The sequence below is a fragment of the Nycticebus coucang genome, chromosome 1 (assembly GCF_027406575.1).
Source record: "Nycticebus coucang isolate mNycCou1 chromosome 1, mNycCou1.pri, whole genome shotgun sequence".
Lineage (NCBI taxonomy): Eukaryota > Metazoa > Chordata > Mammalia > Primates > Lorisidae > Nycticebus > Nycticebus coucang.
The window spans coordinates 1,063,699-1,090,089 of record NC_069780.1 but is presented as its reverse complement, the minus strand read 5'-3'; the positions used below and the strand labels follow the sequence as shown (position 1 = coordinate 1,090,089).

At 38.6% G+C, this 26,391-nt stretch overlaps 1 protein-coding gene across 1 annotated transcript in view; it reads left to right on the top strand.

Annotated features, from left to right (window-relative positions):
- Positions 1-18,166: 18,166 nt before the first annotated feature.
- Positions 18,167-26,391, top strand: part of LOC128591718 (UDP-glucuronosyltransferase 2B4-like) — a 29,975-nt gene continuing 21,750 nt past the window's right edge. The window contains exons 1-2 of the mRNA XM_053599752.1: positions 18,167-18,925; positions 21,559-21,707. Coding sequence (XP_053455727.1) covers positions 18,175-18,925; positions 21,559-21,707 — 900 coding nt within the window. The 5' untranslated portion in view covers positions 18,167-18,174. The remainder of the gene's footprint in view (positions 18,926-21,558; positions 21,708-26,391) is intronic.

The following is a 26,391-nucleotide window of genomic DNA, read 5'->3' as shown; positions in this document are numbered from 1 at the left end:
TAAATAACAGTTCTTACTATTTCAAATATATAGGCAATCCATTTATACTATAACTATGGCCTCCGGGTTAAATCCATCTAGGTACTTGTTTTTTCTTTTGCTTTTTTTTTTAATTGACGTAAACATAACATACCACAAAATTCACCACTTTGACCATTTAAGGCGTACATTTCATTAGCATTTATAATAGATTTCCAGTTTTGTCCAACTATTACTACCATCTCCATCCAAGAAGTTCAGTCAATTCTAAGCAAGGTGAGCACAAGATGGAATCCTGACAGGCTGAAAGCTGAAATGAGAAAGGGAGAGGTGAAGCACTGACAGAAAAACCAGGGATCACACACACAGTAAGTCCAGGTACAGTAACACCCACCATCTCATCAGAAATAACGCTGCCCGCGGGGCAATGGCATGTCACAGTCAACCCACAGTAAGAAGAGCCATTGTCAATGAGAAGTCCTGTAAACCACAGAGCTACCTGTCAAAGATGAGGGTGAAGTGAAGACATTGATAAAAAATAGAACCAAAAATTGTTGTTAGGACACTGCCTGCCAAAAAATTCTAAAGTTCTTTAGGTTGAGAGTAAGGAAACAGACAGAAATCTAATACACTTAGTAAAAAAAGGAGCACCAGACCGGACATGGTGGCTCATGCCTATAATGCTAGCACTAAGGGAGGCCAGGTGGGTGGATTACCTGAGCTCACAGATTAGAGACCAGTCTGAGCAAGAGTGAGACTCCATCTCTAAAAACAGCATTGAGGTGGGCTCCTATTATCACAGCTACTTGGGAGGCTGAGTCAAGAGAATCACTTGAGCCTAAGATTCTGAGGTTGCTGTGAGCTATGATGCCACAGCACTCTACTCAGGGCAAAGAAAGTGAGACTCTATCTCAAAAAAAATAAATAAAAATAAATAAAAGGAAGCACCTGAAGAGATAACTGTATAATTATGAGAATTATTATAAATGTATAATTCCTCTTCTTTCTATAACAAATTTAATAAGCAAGCACAGGGAGCAGGTGTATGGCAGTATTACTGAGCATTTTACTGCACAGACATGGAGTAGACTTGTCAACAGTAGCATAAAGGAGTTAGGCAGAGAAAGATGTCCTGGAGTAAGGAATGACACCCCTGGAACTTGAATCCACAAGAAAAGAAAAAGATAATCAGAAATAGTAAGTAAAAAGTTCCATAACCAATTATATAAAAATATATCTGCTCTTCAAGTTTTCTATTTCCAAAAAGATACAGATTTATAATTCTAAAATGTAGAATTTGTAACCTATAAATGTAATGTGTATAACAAAAATAGCCCAAAGTAATGGAGAAAATGGAGCTATATGTGGGTAATGTCTCTACAGACAGAAATAAAATTAGTGTAAATCTGAAGTTTTCTGTAATAATTTAACATGTATATGTGGTAAGTACTAGTAACTGCTAAGAAAATAGCTACAAAAACAGTGAGGAGACATGAAAGATATTAATGTTTATTTCTTATAGTTCTGGAGCTGGGAAGTCTAAGATCAGGGTACAGGCATCTGCTGAGAACTTTCTTGCTGCATTCTTCCATTGTGGAAGGTAGAAGGGCAAAAAAGTTAATGCTGTATCCTCATGTGACAGAAGAGGAACCTGCTAAACAGGGCATTAAGTCTCACTTATATATTTGTCCATCCCACTCACAAGGGAGGAGTTCTCATGGACTAATCTCCTCTGAAAGACTCCTCTTAATCTGTGACCTTGGCAACACCTGAATTTTGGAGAGTTCACATTTAAACCATAAATATGTCAAAGTAAAAACATTATAAGAAAATAATGACAAATGGATTAAAAAATGTAGATGGTATTGTACTTATGAGTGTGTTGATTCATTTTACCATACTTTATTTTCAAGTTATAAAATGTAGACACATCTCTAATATCTTGATGAACCACAAAATACAGCATGAGGACTTACACACATATTCCTAGCACAACTATCTATGTAGCATTGAAGAAAATGTTTTCCTGGGGTTGATCTGTTTATTTAAAATACAAATGTTTCACTCATATTACCTAAAAGATTCCTTTGGAGTTCAGAATAAATACATTTTCTTTATTCCAACTTCAAAAACCTGTAATTTGGCTGGGGGTGAAGGCAAGATGGCTGACTGAAGCCAGCTTTCCACAGAGGCTCCCATCTAGAAGGAGAGTTAAAGGACAGAAATTTAGCAAGTAACCTGATGGATTAGAGCTGCACCAAGAGAGAACGTTGAAGGACTCACATCAACCCCACTGAGGTGAGCTGCAACCCCAAGGATATAAACAAAAGGTACAAAATCCATCACCAAACGGATGGAAGTCCCCTCCCTCATGAGAATGGCACGGAGTGCCCCACAAATAAACGAGCAGAGCTCAAAGGTCCTCCCACTACACTCCACGGGAAACACTCTCTAAAAACTGGACCTACCTCCCCTACTAGGGTGCAATTGCATTCTCCTGCCAGGCATAAAACTGTATAAAACTGTATATATTCTCTACCTGCAACTCTGAGCTCCCAGCACTCCCCTCCACTCTCACTCTGAGGTCTGGAGGCCTGTCCCTCAGGAGTCCAGATTCTTGGCTGATTTCTTGAGGACTGCAGCTTGTCAGTGCTGATTCTGTGGCATGGGAGTGAGGAGAGGACAGTCTGCTGAGCGGGAACCATGCCTGAACAGCAGTGCCCCTAGGTGCAGAGCAGCAGCCATTTTTGGCAATACTAGAGCCCATCTCCGGATATTCTGAAGCCACAACCCCTGTCTCCCTGGGCAACCAGAGGAGGGCAGGCATCTTCTTGGGTGGCAACCACTGCAGAACAGATCTGGGACTGAAATGCAGGCCTAGTAAAGGGTTTGCCTGAGGTGGTACCAGCCTGGATGGAGTGGAGGGACTAGAAAATGCATGCACAGAGCTGGGAAATTACCAGGGTGGGGCTAACCCAGAGGACCTCTTTACTTAGCCTAAGACTCACCCAGCCCTCAGAGGATTGCCAGCCTATAGACAAAGGAAGGCAGAAGGCTAGAACTAACAGCTAACTATGCAAACAAACCTGCAGGAGCAAAGACAGGGCCTGAGGCGCAGGCTCTGGGAACTCAAAATAGCTTCTCTTCTGCAGGGGAATTTAGCAGGGACAGAAACAAATTTCCACAAAGTTGTTCTGTTCTGTCAGTAACATTAATCAGGTGTGGGGCTGGAACTGAGTGAACACACCCCCAGCTTCCATCAAGCAGCCAAAGTTGTCATGCCTCACCTCCCCCTGCTGGATAGAGGCAGAGAGCAGTGGCCTGGCTGAGCAGATATAGATTTCCTTGTGATTCAGGCAGGTGCAAACCCCTGGAGTATCTGCTCATTGGAGACAGCTGGGTCACAGCCCTGAGGGACTATCAGTGACTGGGTGTGACAGAGGTGCAAGGTCGGGAAGGAGGCATCAAACTTTATAGACTAATCTATTTGCTGGGTGGGTACTCCTGACTTCACGGAGCACCAGACCAAGTCATATTTGACTTGTCAGCAGACATCTGCGATCCAGTTGCCAGAGATCTTTTAAACTCTCCCACCTGAGATAGGTGCTGACTGAGACAATTGATTTGGACCTTTTGAACTGAGCCAATCACCCGAGGACTATCCAAGGGGTGCCTTGGGTGTGGGGTGGTAGGAAGGTTTAATTTTTGTTTTCCAATTGTTGCCTATGGAGGGGGTGACTTAATTGCTGGTATTTCTCCACAGCTGAGACTTCAACCCAGAGTAACTGTTTCACTAGGTTCAGACAGAGACCAGCTGAAAACAAGACAGACCACTTAGTCCCACCACACCAAACAGGTCCTCAGTTTCTCAGGCCATAGCACTGTACAGGTCCTCGACAAAGCTCCAGGGGAACAGTTGAATGGTGTAAAATAATCATGGGGTGGAATCAGCGGAAAAACTCTGGTAACATGAATAACCAGAATAGATCAACCCCCTCCCCCCAAGGAAAGATATGGCAGATGTAACTGAAGATCCCATTCATAAAAAGCTGGCTGAGATGTCAGAAATCGAATTCAGAATTTGGATTGCAAACAAGATTAATAGAATGGAGGAAAATTTTGAATTAGAAATTTGAGGAGCAATTCAAAAGTTGGAATTAGAAATTTGAGGAGAAATTCAAAAGTTGTCTCAAGAATTTAAGAATTTAAAGACAAAACCACCAAAGATTTTGATGCACTAAAGCAAGAATTTTCAGTCCTCAAAGACATGAAAAATACAGTAGAATCCCTCAGTAACAAAGTGGAGCAAGCAGAAGAAAGGATTCCTGACATTGAAGACAAAGCTTTTGAACGCACCCAAACTCTCAAAGAGGAAGAAAAATGGAGAGCAAAAATGGATCATTTTCTCAGAGAGCTCTGGGATAATACAAAGAAGGCTAATATCCGCCTCATGGCAATCCCTGAAAGTGATGAAGTGGCCTCGCAAGGCACCCTTCTCCATGAAATTATGAAAGAGAATTTTCCAGACATGCCAAGAGATTCTGAAATTCAGGTAGCAGACAGTTTCAGAACCCCAGCATGACTCAATCTGAATAAGACATCCCCCAGGCATATCATAATTAACTTCACTAAAGTTAATATGAAGGAGAAGATTCAGAAAGCAGCTAGATGTAAGAAATCCATTACCTACAAAGGGAAGAATATTAGAATGACTGAAGATCTCTCTGCTGAAACTTTTCAGCCAGAAGAAGGTGGTCATCAACTTTTAATCTCCTGAAACAAAATAACTTTCAACCCCAGATCCTGTATCCAGATAAACTGAGTTTCATTTCTGATGGAGAAATTAAATACTTTAATGACATTCATATGTTGAAGAAATTTGCCATAACCAAACCAGCACTTCAGGATGTTCTCAGACGTATCCTCCATAATGACCAGCCCAATCCTCTACCACAAAAGTAAACTCACTCAGAAACTTTTGATCAAACTCCAACTTCCACAGTGGCGAAAGGATTAAAAATGTCCACTGGACTTTCAAAAAACTTGCTACCCAAAATTTTACTAGACTTATCAATATTCTCCATTAATGTCAATGGCTTAAACTATCCTCTAAAGAGGCACAGATTAGCTGACTGGATACAAAAACTCAGGCCAGATATTTGCTGCATACAAGAGTCACATCTTACATTAAAAGATCTTTCACACAGGGTGAAAGGATGTTCATCCATATTTCAGGCAAAAGGTAATCAGAAAAAAGCAGTTGTTGCAATTCTCTTTGCGGATACAACACACTTTAAACCAATGAAAGTAAGGAAGGATAAGAATGGTCACTTCACATTTGTTAAGGAATACTCAATATGATGAGATTTCAATTATGAATATTTATGTACCCAACCAGAATGCACCTCAATTTATAAGAGAAACTCTAACAGACATGAGCAACTTAACTTCCTCCAGCTCCATAATATTCGGAGATTTCAATGCTCCTTTGGCAGTGTTGGATAGATTCTGCAAGAAGCAGCTGAACAAAGAAATTTTAGATTTAAACCTAACCATCCAACATTTGGATTTAGCAGACATCTACAGAACATTTCATCCCAACAAAACTGAATACACATACTTCTCATCAGCCCACGGAACATACTACAAAATCAATCACATCTTAGGTCACAAGTCTAACCTCAGTAAATTTAAAGAAATAGAAATTATTCCTTTATATTCTTGGACCACCATGGAATAAAAGTGGAACTCAATAACAATAGGAATCTGCATACTCATACAAAAACATGGAAGTTAAATAACCTTATGCTGAATGATAGCTGGGTCAGAGATGAGATTAAGCAGGAAATTGCCAAATTTTTGGAACAAAATGACAGTGAAGACGTGAATTATCAGAACCTCTGGGATACCGCAAAGGCAGTTCTAATGCAAATTTATAGCACTGCAAGCCTTCCTCAAGAGAATGGAAAGAAAGGAAGTTAAGAACTTAATGGGACATCCAAGCAACTGGAAAAGGAAGACCATTCCAACCCCAAACCCAGTAGAAGAAAAGAGATAACCAAAATTATAGCAGAATTAAATGAAATTCAAAACAAAGGAATTATACAACAGATCAGTAAATCAAAAAGTTGGTTTTTTGAAAAGGTCAATAAAATAGGCAAACCTTTGGCTAACATAACCAGGAAAAAAAAAAAGAGTAAAATCTCTAATCTCATCAATCAGAAACAACAAAGATGAAATAACAACAGACTCCTCAGAAATTAAAAAAATCCTTAATGAATATTACAAGAAACTTTATTCTCAGAAATATGAAAATCTGAAGAAAATTGACCAATACTTGGAAGCACATCACCTTCCAGGACTTAGCCAGAAAGAAGTGGGAATGTTGAACAGGCCAATATCAAGTTCTGAAATAGCATCAACCACACAAAATCTCCAAAAAAGAAAAGTCCAGGAACAGATGGCTTCACATCAGAATTCTACCAAACCTTTAAAGAGGAATTAGTACCTATATTACTTAACCTCTTCCAAAATGTAGAAAAAGAAGGAAGACTACCCAACACGTTCTATGAAGCAAACATCACCCTGATCCCCAAACCAGGAAAAGATCCAACAAGAAAAGAAAATTATAGACCAATATCACTAATGAATATAGATGCAAAAATATTCAACAAGATCCTAACAAACAGAATCCAGCAACACATCAAACAAATTATACATCATGACCAAGTCAGTTTTATCCCAGGGTCTCAAGGCTGGTTCAATATACGTAAATCTATAAGAATAATTCAGCACATAAACAAATTAAAAAACAAAGACCATATGATTTTCTCAATTGATGCAGAAAAAGCTTTTAATAATATCCAGCATCCCTTCATGATCAGAACACTTAAGAAAATGGGTATAGAAGAAACATTTCTTAAACTGATAGAGGCCATCTACAGCAAACACACAGCCAATATCATATTGAATGGGGTTAAACTGAAATCATTTCCACTCAGATCAGGAACCAGACAAGGCTGCCCATTGTCTCCACAGCTCTTTAACATTGTAATGGAAGTTTCAGCCTTCACTATTAGGGAAGAAAAGGTGATCAAGGGTATCCATAAAGGTCAGAAGAGATCAAATTTTCGCTCTTCGCAGATGATATTGATTGTGTATCTGGAAAACACCAGGGATTCTACTAAAAAACTCTTAGAAGTGATATAGGAATACAGCAGCATCTCAGGTTACAAAATCAACATTCATAAATTAGTAGCCTTTATATATACCAACAATAGTCAAGCTGAAAAAACAGTTAAGGACTCTATTCCATTCAAAATAGTGCCGAAGAAGATGAAATATTTGGGAGTTTATCTAACAAAGGACGTGAAAGATCTCTATAAAGAGAACTATGAAACTCTAAGAAAAGAAATAGCTGAAAATGTTAACAAATGGAAAACATACCATGCTCATGGCCGGGAAGAATCAACATTGTTAAAATGCTTATACTACCCAAAGTAATATACAATTTTAATGCAATCCCTATTAAAGCTCCACTGTCATACTTTAAAGATCTTGACAAAATAATACTTCGTTTTATATGGATTCAGAAAAAAAACTCGAATAGCCAAGACATTACTCAGAAATAAAAACAAAGCGGGAGGATTCACACTACCAGACCTCAGACTATAGTATAAATTGATAGCGATCAAAACAGCATGGTACTGGCACAAAAACAGAGAAGTAGATGTCTGGAACAGAATAGAGAACCAAGAGATGAATCCAGCTACTTACCGTTATTTGCTCTTTGACAAGCCAAGTAAAAACATTCAGGGGGATAAAGATTCCCTATTTAACAAATGGTGCTGGGTGAACTGGCTGGCAACCTTCAGAAGACTGAAACTGGACTTACATCTTTCACCATTAACTAAGATAGATTCTCACTGGATTAAAGATTTAAACTTAAGACATGAAACTTTAAAAATACTAGAAAAGAGTGCAGGGAAAACCCTTGAAGAAATCGGTCTGGGCAAGTATTTTATGAGGAGGACCTGCCGAGCAATTGAAGCAGCTTCAAAAATACACTGCTGGGACCCAATCAAACTAAAAACCTTCTGCACAGCCAAGAATACAGCAAGTAAAGCAAGCAAACAGCCCTCAGAATGGGAGAATATATTTACAGGTTATATCTCTGACAAAGGTTTAATAACCAGAATCCACAGAGAACTCAAATGTATAAGCAAGAAAAGAACAAGTGATCCCATATCAGGCTGGGCAAGGGACTTGAAGAGAAACTTCTCTGAAGAAGACAGGTGCACAGCCTACAGACATGGAAAAATGCTCATCATCTTTAATCATCAGAGAAATGCAAATAGAAACTACTTTGAGATATCATCTAACTCCAGTAAGATTAGCCCATATCACAAAATCCCAAGACCTGAGATGTTGGTGTGGATGTGGAGAAAAGGGAACACTTCTACACTGCTGGTGGGAATGCAAATTAATACATTCCTTTTGGAAAGATGTTTGGAGAACACTTAGAGATCTAAAAATAGACCTGCCATTCAGTCCTATAATTCCTCTACTGGGTATATACCCAGAAGACCAAAAATCACATAATAACAAAGATATGTGTACCAGAATGTTTATTGTAGCCCAATTCATAATTGCTAAGTCATGGAAAAAGCCCAAGTGCCCATGGATCCACGAATGGATTAATAAATTGTGGTATATGTACACCATGGAATATTATGCAGCCTTAAAGAAAGATGGAGACTTTACCTCTTTCATGTTTACATGGATGGAGCTGGAACATATTATTCCTAGTAAAGTATCTCAAGAATGGAAGAAAAAGGATCCACTGTACTCAGCCCTACTATGAAACTAATTTATGGCTTTCATATGAAAGCTATAATCCTGTTATAACCTAAGAATAAGGGGAAGGGGGAGAGGGAGGGAAGGGAGATGGGAGGATTGGCTGAGGGAGGGTTATTGGTGTGTTTACACCTGTGGTGCATCTTACAAGGGTACATGTGAAACTTAGTAAATGTAGTATATCAATGTCTTAACACAATAACTAAGAAAATGACAGGAAGGCTATGTTAACCAGTGTGATGAAAATGTGTCAAATGGTCTATAAAACCAGTGTGTGGTGCCCCATGATCACATTAATGTACACAGCTATGATTTAATAATAAAAAACCCTGTAATTTTTATATTGTAATGATTCCAGTTTCCATTACTAAATCCTACCAAATCTGTGTTAGAAGCATAAAATCTTGTGGAAGTGTGCATATCCCTCTAATTACTCTGCATTTTTCTTCAATGTATGTTCTTCTGTTTTTTAAAAAAGAGCCTAAACTAACAATGAATAGAGATGTCTATTTGAAAAATATTTGAAAAAATTTCGGCCAATGTTTGCAAAAGTTTCCATCCGATAAACAAATCTTATTAAGTTTTCCCATAACCAAAAGCAGTAGTAGGTACAGGAAGTCAGCTATACTAACACAAACCTCACACATTCTATGAAGCAAATATCATCTTGATCCCCAAATCAGAAAAAAATCAACAAGGAAAGAAAATTATTGACCAATATCACTAATGAATATTGATGCAAAAATATTCAATAAGATCCTAGCTAACAGAATCCAGCAACACATCAAACAAATTATGCACCATGACCAAGGGCATTTTATACACAAGGCTAGTTCAATATACATAAATCAAAGAATATAATCCATCACATAAACAGATTTTTAAAAAGACCATATGATTCTCTCAATTGATGCAGAAAAAGCTTTTGATAATATCCAGCATCACTTCATGATCAGAACACTTAAGAAAATGGGTATAGAAGGGACATTTCTTAAACTGATAGAGGCCATCTACAGGAACCCACAGCCCATATCATATTGAATAGAGTTAAATTGAAATCATTTCCACTCAGATCAGGAACCAAGCAAGGTTTCCCCCTGTCTCCACTGCTCTTTAACATTGTAATGGAAGTCTTAGTCAACACAATCAGGGAAGAAAAGGCGATCAAGGATATCCATATAGGGTCAGAAAAGATCAAATTTTCATTCTTTGTAGATGATATGATTGTATATCTAGAAAACACCAGGGATTCTACTACAAACTCTTAGAATTGATCAAGGAATACAGCAGTATCTCAGGTTACAAAATCAACACTCATAAATCTGTAGCCTTTATATATGCCAACAATAGTCAAGCTGAAAAAAATAGTCAAGGACTCTATTCCTTTTACAATAGTGCCAAAGAAGATGAAATATTTGAGAGTTTACCTAACAAAAGACATGAAAGATCTCTATAAATAGAACTATGAAACTCTAAGAAAAGAAATAGCTGAAAATGTTAACAAATGGAAAAACATACCATGCTCATGGCTGGGAAGAATCAACATTGTTAAACTGTCCATATTACCCAAAGCAATATACAATTTTAATGCAATCCCTACTAAAGCTCTACTGTCATACTTTAAAGATCTTGAAAAAGTAATACTTCGTTTTATATAAAATCAGAAAAAAACCTCAAATAGCCAAGACATTACTCAGAAATGAAAACAAAGCAGGAGGAATCATGCTACCACACCTCAGACTATACTATAAATCAATAGTGATCAAAACAGCATGATACTGACACAAAAACAGAGAGGTAGATGTATGGAACAGAATAGAGAACCAAGAGATGAACCCAGGTACTTACCATTACTACATCTTTGACAAGCCAACTAAAAACATTCGGGGGGAAAAGTTCCATATTTAACAAATGGTGCTGGGTGAACTGGCTGGAGACCTGTAGAACCCTGAAACTGGACCCACACCTTTCACCTTTAACTAAGATAGACTCTCACTGGATTAAAGATTTAAACTTAAGACTTGAAACTATAAAAATACTAGATGAAAGTGCAGGTAAAACACTTGAAGAAATCAGTCTGGGTGAATATTTTATGAGGAGGATCCCCCAATCAATTGAAGCAAGACCAATAATACATTACCAGGACCTGATCAAACTTTAAAGTTTCTGCACAGGTAAGAACACAGTAAGTAAAGCAAGCAGACAGCCCTCAGAATGAGAGATGATTTTTGCAGGCTATGTCTCTGATTCTCTTAATCATCATAGAAATACAAATCAAAACTACTTTGAGATATCATCTAACTCCAGTAAGATTAGCCCACATCACAAAATCCCCAAACCAGAGATGTTGGCGTGGATGTGGAGAAAAGGGAACACTTCTACATTGCTGGTGGGAATGCAAACTAATATGTTACTTTTGGAAAGATCTTTGGAGAACACTTAGGGATCTAAAAACAGACCTGCCATTCAATCCTATAATTACTCTACTAGACCCAGAAGACCAAAAATCACTTTATAACAAAGATATTTGTATCAAAATGTTTATTGCAGCTCAATTCATCATTGCTAAGTCATGGAAGAAGTCCAAGTGCCCATCGACCCATGAATGGATCAATAAATTGTGGTATATGTACACCATGGAATATTATGCAGCCTTAAAGAAAGATGGAGACTTTACCTCTTTCATGTTTACATGGATGGAGCTGGAACATATTCTTAGCAAAGTATTTCAAGAATGGAAGAAAATGTTGCCAATGTACTCAGCCCTACTATGAAACCAATTTATAGCTTTCATATGAAAGCCATAACCCAATTATAGCCCAAGAATATGGAGAAAGGGGAAAGGGAAGGGGGGAGTATGGGTGAAGGGAGGGTGATTGGTGGGACCACACTTACGGGGCATCTTACAAGGTTACATGTGAAATTTACTAGGGGTAGAATATCAATGTCTTAACATAATAACTAAGAAAATGCCATGAAGGCTATGTTAACCAGTCTGATGAAAAGACTTCAAATTGCAAATAAAACCAGCACATTGTACCCCATGATTGCATTAATGTACACAGCTATGTTTAATTTTAAAAAAGTAATGAAAAAATAAAAAAAATTAAAAATTAAAAAAATAAAATTCTCTCATTATCATGCCTTTCATTTACTTCTTACTTTTCTCAATTCACGGAGACTTACTATGCTATTTATGACAATGGGAAAGCAGAAATGGGGTTCAACTCTAAGTTGAAGTCTAGGCTTCTTCTTCATGTCTCACAGTAGAAAATGGTTTCTCTCCTTCCACCTTTCTCATTTCTTCACTGCAAACCATGCAATCTTTTGTTGATTTACTTTTATTTGGCATTGTAAAATGCATGTTCATGTTTAGCATTTCCTCCATGTCAGAAGATGATGGTCTTCCCTCTTGAATTTCTGTTCTTCACATTGCTCACAAGTTGAGTGATGAGCTTTTTCTTGGAAGGAAAGTATGTCTACATTTTATCTCCACTCTCCTTATCTAATGAGTCTTGAGTCTCCTTCACCCTGAGTCTTGTTTTGTCTTTGAAGGTTAAATGTGTTTCCTGAAGATATATATACTTGCTTATGCCTCTTCAGTGGTGAATTCAAGCCATTCATGGTTATTGAGAGAAGTGATATGTAGGGTGGATTTCTGTTCATCTGTGTGGAGGTATACGTCCTTCATTTATCCCTATACTTCCTTGGCACATCCCTTGAAGTTTATGCCAATTTATTCAATTATGAAAGCTAGGCTTTTTTTCCTTCAGTTTCTAGGTGGCTTTACTCTGTTGGTGGTTCCTTGTATTGGTCTGCTTAAAGTACAGCTATAGCTCCATTGCAGTCCCTTGAGAGAGTTGATCTACTCTGACTTTTGTTTTGCCAGGGTTCTCTTGCCAATTCCTTCTCTTGTGTGTTTTGTATTTATTTCTGAAATTTAAGCTAAAATTTTAGGGTATCCCTAAATTGTTTTGAGAGGTACCCTGGTTGGGCTGAATTAGGCTGTTTTCTGTAGGTAGTTTGGGCTTAGACAGGAGAGGCTGGGCCAACCAAGTGGCACATCTGTCTGTGCTGGCCATAGGGCCTTTCAGCAAGACCTATAGCCTTTGGGGGTGTAGTTGTGCTAGCCAGTGTTGGCACCAACTGCTCCAGAATGCAGAGTTCTCCATGCCCCTTATGAGACTTGCCCAACTGAAATGGCAACTCCTCCTTCCACCAGGTGCTCAGCAGGGTTTAGGACTGCTTGGCTGACAGATCTAGTTGCTCCATATTAGTTTCAGAGGCCCCAGGGTGTGGAACTCCCCATGTCCTTCCAGCAACTGCCAAAGTGAAGCCATAGCTTGCTTTTTAACTGGCAGTTCAGTGAAGTTTTAGGGCTGCTTATATACTAAATGTGCAGGCTGATATCAGTTTCAAAAGCTTACTGCTCCACTTTTCCACTGTCCCTTTCAATGAGCCACATCTTTATTCTGTGTCTTTCAGAGCTTCAAAGAGTGGAGTCTCCTGTATCCTGTCCAATTCCTCTTAACTAGGAGGGGAGTTGGGGTCAGGGTCTCCAGATGAAGCCCCTAGGACAGGTGCAGCACACGAGGAGTAGGCCATACTTTCAGAGAGGGTGAGCTTAGGAGCAACCAGATACTTATGAGGGAGGCACACAGTCTATATGACTCTGCCCAAGCCAGGTGCTCTGGAGGAATGCTATACCAAGAGTGACCTAGCAGGTGCAACGAGGTGGCAATAGGCTTCCTGAAGAATGGAGTACACTAATCCCACATGGAGTCTTTTCATCCTGGTGACCTGACCCTCCTACTAACCCCACTGTGGACTCCCTGTGATTTCACTTCCTCCTTCTCTACATGCTGCTGGTGTTTTGCTTTTATTCTCCCTGAGTCCTAACCCTAACCCAACTCACAGTGAGCTAAGTGTCTAGTCCTTTGAAAGTGTACATGGAAGACCCTTCCAGCCCCTTTGCCTGGAGCTCCAGCCTTCAGCCTCTTACCTGGACCCCGCATTGAGCAGGATGGACAACTGAGATGTGACTAGCTCTGCACCACTGCTCCCTCCAGGTCTTCTTGTCTCACCGGGGAGATGATCCCTTCACGAATCACTTCCCCCCTTCATCAGGGAACAGGGTGCTCCAAAACCTGGAAAGACCACAGGCTAGAGAAGTGCACCAGCCTCTATGATGACCTGGGACCGTACATTTATCAATCAAACTCTCTGAGGTAAGCTGTGCATCCATCACACAGAACCACCTGCTTGGGGGTGTGAACCAAAGAAACGTTTGAAGCTTTTGCTCAAGAAAAGCCCTGTAAGTAAGTGGTGCTTCTCATATTTTCCTGAAAGATGCAAGCCCTGCTCTCCCTCCAGTCATAAGTGTGTTCCTCTGACCTGCTGTGATCACTAAGCTTTTCTTACTGTGGGTGCAACAGTGCCCAGCTGGCTACAGAGAGTGTCTTGCTGGGTTGGCCGTGTATCTCTCTGTAGCACCTCTGGTCTGCCACAGTAAGTATCCAGCACACGAGGAAAAGATTGACAATATTGACAAGTTTTCTTAAGAGACACTAAATAACGACAAGGAAACAATGATAGAAGAGACAAAACAGGACAGAAACTTATGGCCTATAAGCAAAACCCTCAGTGACTCTTGACATGGTAAACCAATTTGGCATCCAAAACCAGGACTGAGGTGACAAGGTTGCCAGCTCTCTGGTAATCACAAAATGGATATACAACCTAAAAAGTCCCCGAAACTCCCATTTTAAAGGTGGTTCCTTCCAAATGTAGGTGGCTTTTATCTTGTTGACAGCATCTACGGGACACTTAATTCAGACGACTCCCTTGAGCTGGGAACAATGAAATCATGCCTTTGACTCATGACCTAATAAAGCCTGGGGACATTAGCTGGATTTCCCCAGAACACTACCAACATTCTATTTTTATAGTATTATTACATTACAGTACTGCACAGTATTCATTATTATCTTACAGCAAATAGACTTTTCTGCTGCTGACTGGCCCTGGGGAGCCTGCCTGAACTGGTGCACTCCTGCTGGGACAAAGGTTGTGTGGCACAAATTCCTGGTCACCATGTGAATACAAGGACGTTGCACTTTGGGCCTTCTGTGGGCCAAGGACAAAAAAGACAAGAAATGGAGGAAACAGAGGAGCCTTCTACTCTGCCCACTCAGCTCGCAGGTGGACCAGGTCTGCTTCCCACCCGTGCCATCCTGCAGCTTCGATCTCTCTCCTGTCCATAGGCCTAGAGCATCACTGGGGAGGCAGAAGCCCTCTTCAGCAGACTTAGGAACAGCTTTCCAGGTGTCCCTGATTCATGCTGAGATGTACCACCAAAAGCCACATCATAAAACTGTGTGGCATAGATACCCTGACAGTTTCCCAGGGAGGAACTTGAGCTGTCATCCAAATTGGATGTTGTGCACACATCCTGGACAACTCAGAATATGTCTCCTCAGCTTGATATGATTTGCACCAAAAGACCTTAGCCAAGCCACATCCCTCTTGGGCATTAGATCAAGGCCTGTGTCCTAGTTCCTCTTGGGGTCATCTTGGTGGAGGACACTGCCTGTAACTCTAGCTACAATCACAGGAACTAGCACTATCTCCTGCTGTGTCCTCTGCATTGGCATGCAGGACAAACTTTCCAAAGATTTCTGAGTCCCTCAATTATCAAACTTCAGCAAGTTACCCCTTAAACCATAGGACTCGAATCACTACCAAATCCAAGCAGAAAAATTCCATTCCCAGGGTCCCTAACTTCACCTGCCTTCAGCAGTCAGTAGCCAGAATAGATGTGTCACTGGGTTTCATAGACATGGGATGAAGGTGACAGAGGAGAGTTCTGGACAGTGCTTTGTTTCTCAGTGCCCCACTGTGAGCTGTTCTTGCCCATTTCTTGTTCTGAAATATGGACCTTGTTTCCACGAGGCACCTCCCACACAGGTTTCCTCTCTCTAGTTATGTGCTTGTCTAGAGAGTATAGCAGCTGAATTTTGAAACAGTAGAGACCCCACTAGCATAGGATGTCAGGGACACAGTTACTCTGCTGATAAACAGCCTTGGAGCTGAATCGGCCCACTCCAGGGGACAGTTCAGAGCAGTCATCAGGCCAAGTCACGCCAGCCAGCAGCACTTGCCAATGCTGCATGCCCTTTCACAACAAATTCCCTCTGTCTACCCTGCCCTCTGCCCAAGACTTGAAAATGGTTTCTCTGAGGCAACAGTCTTGGCCAACTCCTCATTGCCACACTGGGATGACATCACTGTCTGTTCCTGACCCTCATCGTTATCTTTGTCCTTTGCAAGCTGAAGCAGCAGAGCTCGGGCTCATTTGCACACCTTTCCTAGCCTCTCCTTCCCCCAATTTCATGGTCCAATGTTTTGGGGTTAGAACACCAATTTTTCCTGCCTGAAGTAGACTCTTGCCTATATAATCTTTGGCTTGTAATCCATCAAAGACTTTGGGTTTTCAACATGAGCTGACTGCCCTCCTTGCTTGGTGCCCTGTAATAAAGTCTCCTCTTCTACTGCAATATCTGGTCCCAGGGTGTGGCATTAGTGCTAGTCAGGATCCCAGTCCCCCAACCCTAGTTGACCTGATTCTATTATTTAAAAAATTACAACTCAATAATTGGAAAAGTAACCAAATCAAAATTGAGCTAAGGATATAAATAGAAATTTTGCCAGAGAAAATGTACAGTGTATGACAAGCCCAAGAAAAAGGCTCATTGCCTGAGAAAATGAAGAAATGTAAAATATAATGATATGTCATGCCACTTCCACTGCCTATAATAAAAAGATGTAGAGTGAAAAATTGTTTACCATGGTGTGGTGAAATTGGAACGCTCATACATTGCCTTTAGGAATGGGAAATGGTGCAGCGGATGTGGAAAGCAGTCTAGCATTCCTCCATAGATGACCATACAGTAAGCAAATGACCCAGTAATCCTACCTCAAGGTATACAACCTAGAGAAATTAAAATACGTCCACAGGAAGATTGTATATGAATGAGAATCAACATTTTCATAAACTCCAAAATTTTAGTAGATGTTCATCCATTGGTGAACATATAAAAGGTTTATATCCATACTATGGAATAGAGGTTGGTAATAGAAAGGAATGAAATTGAAATATAAGGGACACTGTGTATGATCCTTTTTAAACATTCTGCTAAGTGGAAAATGCCAGTCATGAAAGACTACTATTTACAATTTTGTTTATCAAATTGTTCACAAAAAAAAAAAAAATTTGTAAACACAAACTTTAGATTCACGTTACCTGGAAAGGGGGAGGAAAACCGCAGAGCAGGGAGATGCCAGCTACAGAGCACAGGACCTCTCTCAGGGAGGCCCGGCTGCTGACAGTAGTGAGGCACAGCTCTGGGAATGTACTGAACACATTGAACTCTAAACAGTAATTGTTCACTCATATCATGTATGGAGTAAATATTGATAGAGTTTTAAAAAAGTTTTTTAGGATATTCAAAAATTACCGATTCAGCTGTATAAGTACTTCGTATCCTGTGTCAAGGACTGCAGACCCAGGAGTGTCACGACCACATAAATGATCATGCAAGACACGGATTGACAGTACACGCTGCAAGAGGTGAGGCTGACCATAGGCGCAGGATAGCACTGAGCACTTCTTGCAGAGTCCTTAAATTGAGAAAATACATAATAGGTGAAAAGATTACTAAGCAGAGACATGCAGGGGCTGCAGGGTCAGGGAAATGATCTCATAGATGCCAACAGAGTATGTACTCAAGGAATGATCTTCAAGGGTGGTAAGGAAATGATCTTCAAAATACTAAATGCAATTTTTCTCCACTAATCCTTTAAGAAAATGTCATAAAATGCTTAATGTTTAATAGTAGCCTTACTACTACAGAAGTGAACTTTGCTCCTCCAGGATTACTGAGTTATTTGGTGGCTTGCCTTTCAAGTCACAAGAGATTTCCAGGCTTGCTAGGAGATTGTCTTGTTCTCAGTAATTCCTCAGATGAGTTATGATATTGGCGACTGTTGTAGTAAGTATGATGTTTAATCCCCTATATGGGAGTCTCTCACTTGCCTCTATTTTTGACACTACATAAAGTGTCTTACATAAGACAAATGACTTGCACATGCAAGGTCATCAAAATTAGCTACATTGTAGCAATTATAAACTTAAAGGGACATTAAACACACTGAAACAGGTACAAGGTCATCTAACTTTGGTTTGTGCACCTGCCAACCACTGTTTAGATAATGTACTTACTTGTAAGTGTGAGTTAAATTTTAATTTGATTGGTTTATCCTGGGGTGTCAGCATGAGGAATGTTAGAAAGCATCACTCTGACCAGGATGGCTATGAAATGGACTTCAGCTCTGCTGCTCCTACAGCTGAGCTGTTGCTTCAGCTCCGGGATGTGTGGAAAGGTGCTGGTGTGGCCCACAGCATACAGCCACTGGACCAACATGAAGACCATCCTGGACGAACTTGTCCAGAGAGGCCATGAGGTGACTGTGCTGACATCTTCAGCTTCCATTCTCACTGATCCCAGCAAAACATCTGCTATTAAATTTGAAGTTTATCCTACATCTCTAACTAAAGATTACTTTGTGGGTTTTTCTGTCAAATTGATCAATAAGTGGACATATGATATTCCAAAAGATACATTTTGGTCGCATTTTTCACAAGTAGAAGACCTCATGTGGAAATATTCTGACTGTGCGCAAAAGGTCTGTGAAGATGTAGTTTTCAACAAGAAACTCATGAAGAAGCTACAGGAGACAAAGTTTGATGTTCTTCTTGCAGATGCCATTGGTCCCTGTGGGGAGCTGCTGGCGGAGATACTTAAAACCCCCCTGGTGCTCAGTCTGCGCGTCTCTCTTGGATACTCATTAGAAAAGCACAGTGGACGACTTCCCTTCCCTCCTTCCTATGTTCCTGTTATTTTGTCAGAATTAAGTAATCGCATGACATTCATGGAGAGGGTGAAAAATATGATACACATGCTTTACTTTGACTTTTGGTTCCAAATATTTAATATGAAGAAGTGGAAACAGTTTTACAGTGAAGTTCTCGGTAAGTCATGTTTTTTTTTTTCCTTTTTTCTTTTTTATTTTATTCATTTTCTTTTTTTAATTTCTTTTTGAGACAAAGTCTTACATTGCCACCCTTGGTGGTTGGCCATGGCATCATAGCTCACAGCAACCTCAAACTGTTGTGCTCAAGAGATTCTCTTGTCTCAGCCTCCCTATTAATTGGGACTATGGACACCTGCCACAATACCAGCTATTTTTTAGAGACAGGGTCTCGCACTTGCTCAGGCTGGTCTCAAACCTGTGCGCTTATTGTAATCCACCTGCCTCAGCCTCCCAAACTGCTAGGATTATAGGCATGTAACATTACACACCTAACGTTATGTTTTTCTTGATGGACTTTTCTTAAGTAATTTTTTTCCAAATTAATGTGAGGAAATAAAATTTTAGGTTATATTGTTCTCACTTTCAAGGTAAAGTTGAAGTTGTAGGAGTTCCCCTCACCAAGGAAGGTGTGCTGAAAACTCTGAAATTTGACACATTAGGTGAGATCCCACCAAATGCCCTCTCCCCTTCCACTTCCCTTTTCCCCCAACTTCTCCCCTTGGATAGACTGTATTTGTGTTTTACCATTGGTATGAGTGTGTAAGTGTTTATATATTGGTTTTGTAATAGTATTGAAAACACTGAATACATTTTTTTATTCTTTATATGCTTTAATAAGAAGAATGTCTTTCAACTCCATCCAGGTAAACATAAAAGATGTATAGTCTCTATTTTTTTACGGCTACATGTTATTCTATGGTATAAATACAGCACAATTTGTTAATCTAATCATGGGTTGATAGGCATTTGGGTTGCTTCCACAGATTTGCAATTATGAACTGAGCTGCAATAAACATTCTGGTGCAAATGTCTTTGTGGTAAAATGATTTTGGTTCTTTTGGGTACATATCTAGCAATGAGATTATGGGATCAAATAGAAGGTAAAATTTTACTTCTTTGAGAATTCTCCATACTTTTTCCCATAAAGATTGTATTAGTTTGCAGTCCCACCAGCATTGTAGAAGTGTTTCCTTCTCTCCACATCCATGCCAGCATCTGTATATTTTGGACTTTGCGATGTAGGCTAATCTTACTGGGGTTAAGTGATAGTTCAGTGTGGTTTTGATTTTCATTTCTCTTATGATTAAAGATGAGGATCATTTTTTCATGTGTTTGCTGGCCATTAATCTGTCATCTTCAGAGAAGTTTCTGTTCAAGACTCTTTCCCATATAGAAGTGGGATCATTTCCTCTTTTCTTACTGATTAATTTGAGTTCTCTGTAGATTCTAGTTATCAGGCCTTTGTTATATGTATAACATGCTCTATTGGTGGATGTTAATTCACACCTTTCCTGGTGCCATGGAAGGTGAGCTTGTATGAATATGAATTCAGAGAAGTGTGTATTTTGTAAATGAAAGGAAGAAATGAAAACATAAGATGAAATATCAATCTCACAAATACTGTGGAAACATGGAAATATTACAGAATCATAACATTGTGGCCATCACTCCCATAGACACTCCCTGTACACATAAATATGCAAATTAAAACTTAGGATTTTGATGAAAAATCTTCTGTCTACTTTATTATTCATTTTTTCATATCAAATAAAAATTAGTAGACACATCAAGAAACATCTTGATGAAATAAAACATGTAGAGTGAGGAGTTACACATTATTTTATCTCAACTATCAGTGAAGAATTAAGGAAGTTGTTTTTCCTTGTGTAACTTATTTTTCTTCTTTGCAAATTGGAGTATTTTTCACTATAACCAGAAGAATCCCTTCACACTTCACACTTGAAATGTGGCTGTATCTGAGAAACAGATGTCTAAAATTTAATGTTCCTAATGTGTCTAATTCCTGCATTAAATGCTAGAGATTATTTCTTTTAAATGCTAAAATCCTATTGACATGTGAACATCCAAGTTTGTATCAATAATTTCTTAAACCATACATCTACATTAAGGGTAATATGAGCCAAATGAGGAGAAGCAAAAATTATCCATTTCTATAACTTTTGAAAATTTCCTCCTGCCATTTGTAAATGTATTTATTTTTAGAATACTAATATCATTTAAGATCTTCACCTGAACCAGAAGTAGGAGTAGGTACAAGTAGGTACAAAACATCCTAAATATACTTTGAGAACCAAAGATCATGAAACTGGATTCACAAACTGTAGAAACTAAATTGAGCACCTATCAGAAAATAGTTTTTCCAATTTGAGCAGGATTCATTGACAGTAGATCTCAAAGAATTGTTTAAATATCGTGTTTAAATTGTTCCTATTGTGGTTTCAGAAAGTAAATAAATGCAAGGGTAATTTCCAGAGTGGCTTATATTAATGATTATTAATAATTGTGAATACACTGATGTGACATTAGAAACACAGCCTCTTCTAAACATTCTCTACTTTGCTTTCCTTATACATACATAGGAGCAACATATATAACATAACGGAATTAAAATAAGCCAATATTTCAATGTCTATATATATTTGTTTTATCAAAATACACAGTGTATATATCTCTAGCTATATTTTTCCAACTTCTTCCAGGAAATTACTTTTATATTCTCATAACAACCCTTTTGCATCATCTACATTTGGTTTCTTTTATCCCTTTCAGGAAGACCCACTACTTTGTATGAGATGATGGGAAAAGCTGATATATGGCTCATTCGAAGCTATTGGGACCTTGAATTTCCTCACCCACTCGTACCGAATTTTGAGTTTGTTGGAGGCCTCCACTGCAAACCTGCCAAACCCCTGCCTAAGGTGAGCATATTACTATTTCCTTTGTTTTGTTTATTTATTGTGACTTTTGAGGATCTTCACCATTATCCTAGCTTAAAGGGAACACCATTTCTTTTCACTTTTTTTTTTTTATTAAATCATAGCTGTGTACATTAATGCAGTCATGGGGTACAATGTGCTGATTTTATATATCGTTTGAAATATTTTCATCAAACTGGTTAACATAACCTTCATGGCATTTTCTTAGTTATTGTGTTAAGACATTGATATTCTACATTTAGTAAGTTTCACATGTACCCTTGCAAGATGCACGGCAGGTGTGGTCCCGCCAATTACCCTCCCTCCACCCATCCTCCAACCTCCCTCCCTTCCCTTTCCCCTTTACCCATATTCTTGGGCTATAATTGGTTAATAGTAGGGCTGAGTACATTGGGCTATAATTAGTTTCATAGTAGGGCTGAGTACAGTGGATATTTTTTCTTCCATTCTTGAGATACTTTGCTAAGAAGAATATGTTCCAGCTCCATCCATGTAAACATGAAAGAGGTAAAGTCTCCATCTTTCTTTAAGACTGCATAATATTCCATGGTGTACATATACCACAATTTATTAATCCATTCGTGGATCCATGGGCACTTGGGCTTTTTCCATGACTTAGCAATTATGAATTGGGCTACAATAAACATTCTGGTACAAATATCTTTGTTATTATGTGATTTTTGGTCTTCTGGGTATATACCTAGTAGAGGAATTATAGGATTGAATGGCAGATCTATTTTTAGATCTCTAAGTGTTCTCCAAACATCTTTCCAAAAGGAACATATTAGTTTGCATTCCCACCAGCAATGTAGAAGTAAGGGTACACCCTTTCTTATCAATACAAATGTGTCCCCAATTCATGCATGACTGGATCAATGTTTACTTTCATTCCAGCATTTAAACCTTTCCTCACTGAGATTCTCGACTTTTACCTCTGAGAACATCAAATGGACAGTTGGCCTCATCAAAGCAGGTGCTCCCTGCCTTATGCTTCTTCTAGAAGATACCTCAATAAAGCTCCCTCAGAAAACTTTTGTGTCAACATCATAATTGCCTGACAGAAGCACAGAGAAACTGTATAGGCTATATGTAATAAAGACAAAGTAAATCCTGTTACTTGAATCAGAAAAGAGACCTTAGATTTGACCCAAAAAAGAATTCTTCCAGCATGTAAAGTAATATCCCTTATGAAGGAGGTTAACAAACTGAAATAAATATTTAGTATCATATTTCTAAGATGAAAAGAGAAAACAAGCTTTTTATTGCACTATTATATGATCTCTTACAAGATCTATTTTTTTCTCCCTTCTTATTAGCACCCATACAACTGAAAACTTATTCAAAGATAAAACCTGACATCTGTGTTGAGTGCAAATTGCTTATGGTAACTTTCACAAGAGACACAGGGCGAGGAAGGATTGATGTCCTGTATGTACATTAATTCTATGTACTCTAACCCTGTGGTCACTTACAGAGATTGTGCTGTATTTGTCACATAAGTACCTTGAAATATATAAACAGAATTAAAACCATAATGAAGGCACACAAACATTAAATTCAGAATTTCTCTGGACAGAGAGTATGAGTGAAACTGTGTCATGATTTTAAACTTTCATACTATTACAAAATTTCATTTTTCATATGCAAGTGTGAGTTATTATAAATTGGTTTCACAGTAGTACTGAGTACATTTGGATATTTTGTTTTTCCATTCCTGAGATACTTTACTAAGAAGAATATTTTCCAGTTCCATCCATGTAAACATAAAAGAGGTAAAGACTCCATTTTTTACTGCTGTATAGTATTCCATGGTATACATATACCACAATTTATTAATCCGTTCATGGGTCAATGAGCACTTGGGCTTGAAGAAGCCGAAGTCGCAATAATTCTCAATCAACTCCAAGCCCATGTGCACCAGAACTCCCAGACAGTGGCGTGGACAGCTCAAGACAGAGACAGGACCATGACAGGAAGGTCTGGCTTGTCCTTGGGAGCAGGTGCTCTGTGTGGGACACGGTGAGGGGTAAGGACAGTCCATCCCAGCCAGTTGTAAGTAGCACATCAATTTAACATCATGATAAGAATGCCTCATACCGAAACAATGTCCAAAGAAATATGAACATTCAACTATTTTACTATATGCTATGTGATTCTGTATTACAAGTGGGACGCCTAGACTATTGCACTAAAGCTCCAAATCACAATATGATAATGCTGGATATCAGTTTTTCTTTTTTTATTTTTATTTCAGGTTAATGTGAGGGTACAAAGAACTAGGTTACAATATTTGCATGTTAGGTAGAATCCCTCTTGTAGTTGTATCCCATATCCAAAAGATGTGCCACATACTCCTACTTTGAGTCCACTAAGTGATAGGATGCCAATACTCTCATCCTTCCCTCTTAGTACTTACTCATTCCACCCTCATCTTCAATTGAATTGAGTTTTTCTATTTTGTGGGAATGTATTAGATCATCTACTGGCTTCATATTAGTATTGAGTACAATAGCCATTTTCTTTACCATTCTTGTGATACTTTACTAAGAAGAATCTGTTTCAAATCCATCCATATTAATATAAAAGATATAAAGTCTCTATATTTTTTATAGCTGCATACTATTTACATGGTATACATACACCATAGCTTGTTAATCCATGTCTGGCTTGATGGGCATTTAGGTTGTTTTCAAATCCTGGCAATTGTAAATTGAATTTAAATAAATAATCTAGTGCAAATGTTCTTATGACAAAATGATTTTTATTCTTCTGGATTGATGCCTACTAATGTGATTGTGGGATCAGATGTGAAATCTCATTTGACTTCTTTGAGGTTTCTCCATGCTTTATTAGTTTGCAGTCCCACCATCGGTGTCAAAGTGCCCCTCTCTCTCCGCACCCACACCAGCATCTGCAAGTTTGGGACTTTGTGATGTGGGCTATTCTCACTGTGGTTAACAGACATCTCAGGGTGGTTTTGATTTGCATTTCTATGATAATTAGGAATGATGAGCATTTTTTCATGTTAGCCATTTGTCTGTCTTCCTCAAAGAAACTTCTGTTTATGTCTCTTTCCCAGTGATAAATGGGATTGTTTGCTCTTTTTTTGTTGATTAATTTGAATTCTCTGTAGATTTGTTTATCGATCCTTTGTCAGATTTGTGACATGCAAATATCTTTTCCCATTCTAAAGGTTGTCTATTTGCTTTAATTGTTGTGTCCTTACCTGTGCAGAAGTTTTTCTGTTTAATTACATCCCATTTATTTATTTTGTTGTTGTTGAAATTGCCACTGAAATCTTCATAAAATCTTTTCCCAGGATGATTTCCTGAAGAGTTTTTCCCATGCTTTTTTCTAGTATTTTTATCATTTCATGTCTTAGATTTAAATATTTTATCCATCTGAGTCAATCTTTATAAATTATGAGAAGTGCAGGTCTAGTTTCACTCTTTTACATGTGATTATCCACTTCTCCCAGCATCATTTGTTGAATAGGGATTCTTTTACCCACTGTATGCTTTTGTTTGTTTTACCAAAGATCAAAAGAATATAAGAATCCATTTCTTGGTTTTCTTTTCAGATCCAAATGTTTATGTCTCTATCTTTGTGCTAATGCCCTGCTATTTTGATCAGTATGGACTTGTAATATAGCCCAAAGTCTGGTGGATTGATGCCTCTGGCTTTGTTTGTGTTACTAAGAATTGCCTTGGCTATATGGGGTTTTTTGTTCCATATGAAATGAAGAACTATTTTTTCCAGTTCTTCAAAGTATGAAGTTGGTATTTTAATGGAAAGTGCCATTGAATCCTTATATTGCTTTTGGAAATATAAACGTTTTAACAATGTTGATTCTTCCCAGCCAAGAGCATGGTATGTTCTTCCGTTTGTAAATGTTTTCTGCTATTTCTTTCCTTAGGGTTTCATAATTCTCCTTGTAAAAATCTCTTTTGTTATTTATATTCTTAGGTATTGCATTTTCTTTGAAGCAATTCCCTTTCTTTGAAGGGAATTGTGTCCTTGATTAGCTTCTCATCTTGGCTGTTATTGGCATATACAAAAGCTACTGATTTGTGTACACTGATTTTATATCCTGAGATGTTGCTGTATTTCTTGGCACATCCAGGAGTATAGTGGTTGAGTCTCTGGGGTTCTCTAAGTATAACATCATATCATCAGCAAAGAGTGAGAGTTTGACCTTTTCTTCACCCACTTGGATGCCCTTTATATCCTTCTCTTGCCTGATTGTATTGGCTAGAACTTCTAGCCCTATGATCAATAGTAGAGGTAATAGAGAAATTATCAGTATTTTTTAATATTCAGCTTTTAAGTGTGTGACTGTGTTTCTATGTGTGTCTGCGTGTGTCTCTAAGTGTATGTATGTCTTTAGGGGAAAAGACGGGGAAACTCTGGCAAACTTTAAGTGAGGTTTAAAAGATCATAAAACTGAAGAAACATAAAATCATCCCAACCCTCAGTAATTATTTCCTCATGGCTCATACAGAATGACTCCAATGGCTCCAAACTGAAAAAAAAAAAAAAATTCCACAGAAAAATGCCTGCAATGAATGAAAGTGATTTAATAGAACTACAACCATACTTCAACACTTGAAACCAAGTGAAGTCACCTTCAGGAACCTGTATTAGTAAATCCAACAACATACATGAA